The following is a 3,150-nucleotide window of genomic DNA, read 5'->3' as shown; positions in this document are numbered from 1 at the left end:
TCCCCACACGGCCGCCTCCCAGCCAGCCATCCTCCCACTCCGCACGTCCAGCCACCGGATCCGGCGGTCCCTCCTCCCACCATTGCCCTGTGGCCACCGGATCCGACGGGATCCTCCTGCACCTCCCTCCTCCCAACCCCGTCCATCCACCTACCCCGGCTGCGACCTCCTGAGCCGGCCACCTCCCTCCTCCCAGGTGCTCAGCGCGGCTGCCGGCGACCGGATCCGCCTACCCCGCGGCACGGGTGCTCCTTGCGCCGCCCACCACCTACCGTCGCCTGCCCCGCTCCACCCCGTCCGGATTCGACCCGGATCCCATCTAGTTGCAGGTCAGGGGAGGGGGGCACCGGGTGTGGAGGAGAGGAGGCGCCAGATCCAGGCGCCGCGCGGCCCTCCCGCTGGTGCAGCTCGTCCATGCTCCGGGAATGGATCCGCCCATCACCAGCTGTGGTGATCCTCCGGCGAACACAGGGCACTCCGGCACAACATGCCTCTGCCGGCGTTGATGAGGACACCCTCGATCTCCATGGCCAGCCCCTGAAATACTTGTTGCAGCTCTTTTCTAGCGGTTTTTGCAGCTCTGTTCTTCTCTATGTGCAGTGCTCGGGGAGCTAGCTTGTCGCTGCAGGTCGCATACGCATGACGAGGTCCACGAGCGGGCGTTGGGGCGGGTCAGATGCACTTTGTTTTTTTGTTTGAAGAAGATTTGCAAGTTTTGAGTCTATTGAGATTAAGATGTGCGGTTCGGCATGTTCATTCGACGCTCCAGTGCAGCGGGGTTAGCTGTCCAATGCAGTTCGTTGGCGCGTCCCCAACATCTCCTATAGTCTGAATCTCCTAGGGTCTGAAAAACTGCTCGCGCTAACTTGCTGCTCGGCCACTCTCCGCAGCGGCGAGCCCTGGCAACCAGATCCAGGGACCCTTCCAGTAGGGTCGCCGGCCATGCTGCACCGCCGCCAGAGCCCTGGTCCCGCCAGATGGCGCGGGTGGTGCTGCACAGGGTGCACGGCCCGTCGCCGATGAGACCAGCGGTTCACCTCTGCAGCTCATGGGATCGGGGGCTGATGCGGTGCGGTTGATGCGCTGACGAAGTTCATGGAATTTTTGGCATTTTCAGATTTCGCTTGGGCACAAAAAAAATGCAGTTTCGCCTGGGTCTTCGGTGCAGTGTGAGCGGTGCAGGCTTGCAGTGCGCGCGGTGCTGGCATGCAGTGCTCACGGGTCTGGCGTGCAGTGCAGTGCACCTCGGACCCCTCGTGCTTGTCTTGAAGTGGTCGTGCACCCCGACGGCCAAAGCCTGTGCGTGCTCATCTTGATGGCTGGCTGGCACTCTCGTGTCACACTCGTGCTGATGCGGTTCACTTGTACTATATGTTAGTTCATTTTTGCATATGCGAGAAAAAAGGAAGCATCATGTGCATGTAGTTCCTTTTGTATATATTTGCAATGCCTATCCTAATTCCAGACTGCCAAAATAGCGAATACACTTGGGCTAGGAAATATGAGGTCTCAGGTTCCTGGTGGGATTTCAACAAGAACAGCGTGAGTAGCATTAGCAGCACTACTGGGACTACGGACAGCAGCGGTATTGAGGGAGTAGATTATGAAGCAGACTGCTTAGATTATGACATTCTCTGGGAAGACCTAGTAATTGGAGAACAAGTAGGTCAAGGTAGTTACTTAATTTTTTCCCTTTGCAATTACTTCATCTGTAGGCACTCAAATTTCTTGCTAACATGTTTTTCAAACAATTCAGTATTAGGCATGTACTTGAGTTGTCTGTTGTTTGTTAGTAATTCACACTATGCATGCATCTTAATAGCTCATAGGCATAGTCCAAATCAGCTGTTTTTCAGTAAAATTCCTCGATCTTCATGCTTCTTAATAAAAGCTTGTGTATTCTCCTCTTATCATTGGCATAATCCAGATCAGTTATGTTTCTTCTAATCTTAAATAACCATAATAGTTCAGTTAATTTCATGACTTTACAGTAGTCCTTGTGGCATGAATGTCTATTCTGAGATTCTAAGTTGCAAGTTATACGCTTTACAACAGTGATGGCTTTTTTGTTTGTATGGTTATGCATGTACTCCCTCCGTTCCAAAATAGATGACCCACGCTTTGTACTAACTTTGTACTAAAGTTAGTACAAAGTTGAGTCATCTAATTTGGAACGGAGGGAGTACTTTTTTACTCCTGACAGTCCATGTACATAATAACACAGAATTAGCAATGTTATCTCTATCCTTAGACTGTTGTGCAATCTGGTATTGTCCTTTTTTCCTATTTTGATGTTCGATGCATACAGGTTGTTGCGGAACAGTGTATCATGCTCTGTGGCATGGTTCGGTAAGTTGGTATATCATTTCTGTTGCATGATTATGAATGGAGTTTTACATCTTAACCATAATCTTTCAGTATCTATCCATGTTCCTGTAGGACATGGCAGCTAAAGTATTCTCCAAGCAGGAATATTCAGAAGAAATGATAAATACCTTACGACAAGAGGTGGGCATCTATATCTACAATACAATTCCTCTAGAATTTGGGTACAATGGCAATGAAACTACATGATATCTACTGTATTATTGAGACAGACAATCCACTACAGAAACCAGGTGCAAGATTTTGATTTGACTTTGACACTCCATGATGTTCAAAGAACCTACAATTACCATTTTTGCCAATTATGACAAAAACATTATAGAAACTGGAAAGGGGCGCCTCCCATCTAGCACCGCTCAACTTTCTCTCAAGCGGCGCCACCGGATGGCGCCCCAACCGCTAATTCTAACAATGGGATGCAACCGCCTGGACCTGAAGCGGGCAGACCGAGGAAATAATTTAAGCGAACGACGGCTAGTAAGAAAGAGTGTGCACGTACGTACGTACGTACCTGGCTGGCTATTTAAGCTAGCGAGCTCAGCCTCCACAGCACAGAGCACAAAGAGCACAGCGACCGATCGATCACACTCAACCTCCGCGCGCCGGCCATGGGTGCAGAGCGCCACATGCTGCTCCCATTCCTCCTCCTGGTGGTCTGCACCACCGCCGGCGGCAAGAAGCCGCCGCCGCGGTCGCCGTGGCTGGTCACCAAGCTGGTCGTCCCTGTGACCTCCAGGGCAGTGGCGGAGCTTAGTACAACTCTGA

General features: G+C 51.3%; 1 protein-coding gene across 2 annotated transcripts in view; it reads left to right on the top strand.

Moving 5' to 3' along the window:
• The first annotated feature begins 6 nt into the window (after positions 1-6).
• The window catches only part of LOC119315711 (serine/threonine-protein kinase EDR1-like), a 5,524-nt gene continuing 2,380 nt past the window's right edge, over positions 7-3,150 (top strand). Inside the window, exons 1-3 of one of the 2 annotated variants that reach the window (XM_037590228.1) lie at positions 7-1,672; positions 2,309-2,349; positions 2,440-2,508. In XM_037590228.1, the coding sequence (XP_037446125.1) occupies positions 1,447-1,672; positions 2,309-2,349; positions 2,440-2,508 (336 nt within the window). In that variant the 5' untranslated portion in view covers positions 7-1,446. Of the gene's footprint in view, positions 1,673-2,308; positions 2,350-2,439; positions 2,646-3,150 lie in introns of those variants that run through there. The other variant, XM_037590232.1, reaches the window with a different exon arrangement.

This window comes from Triticum dicoccoides, chromosome 1B (genome assembly GCF_002162155.2).
Source record: "Triticum dicoccoides isolate Atlit2015 ecotype Zavitan chromosome 1B, WEW_v2.0, whole genome shotgun sequence".
Classification (NCBI taxonomy): domain Eukaryota; kingdom Viridiplantae; phylum Streptophyta; class Magnoliopsida; order Poales; family Poaceae; genus Triticum; species Triticum dicoccoides.
This window is presented reverse-complemented; position numbering and strand designations above follow the sequence as displayed.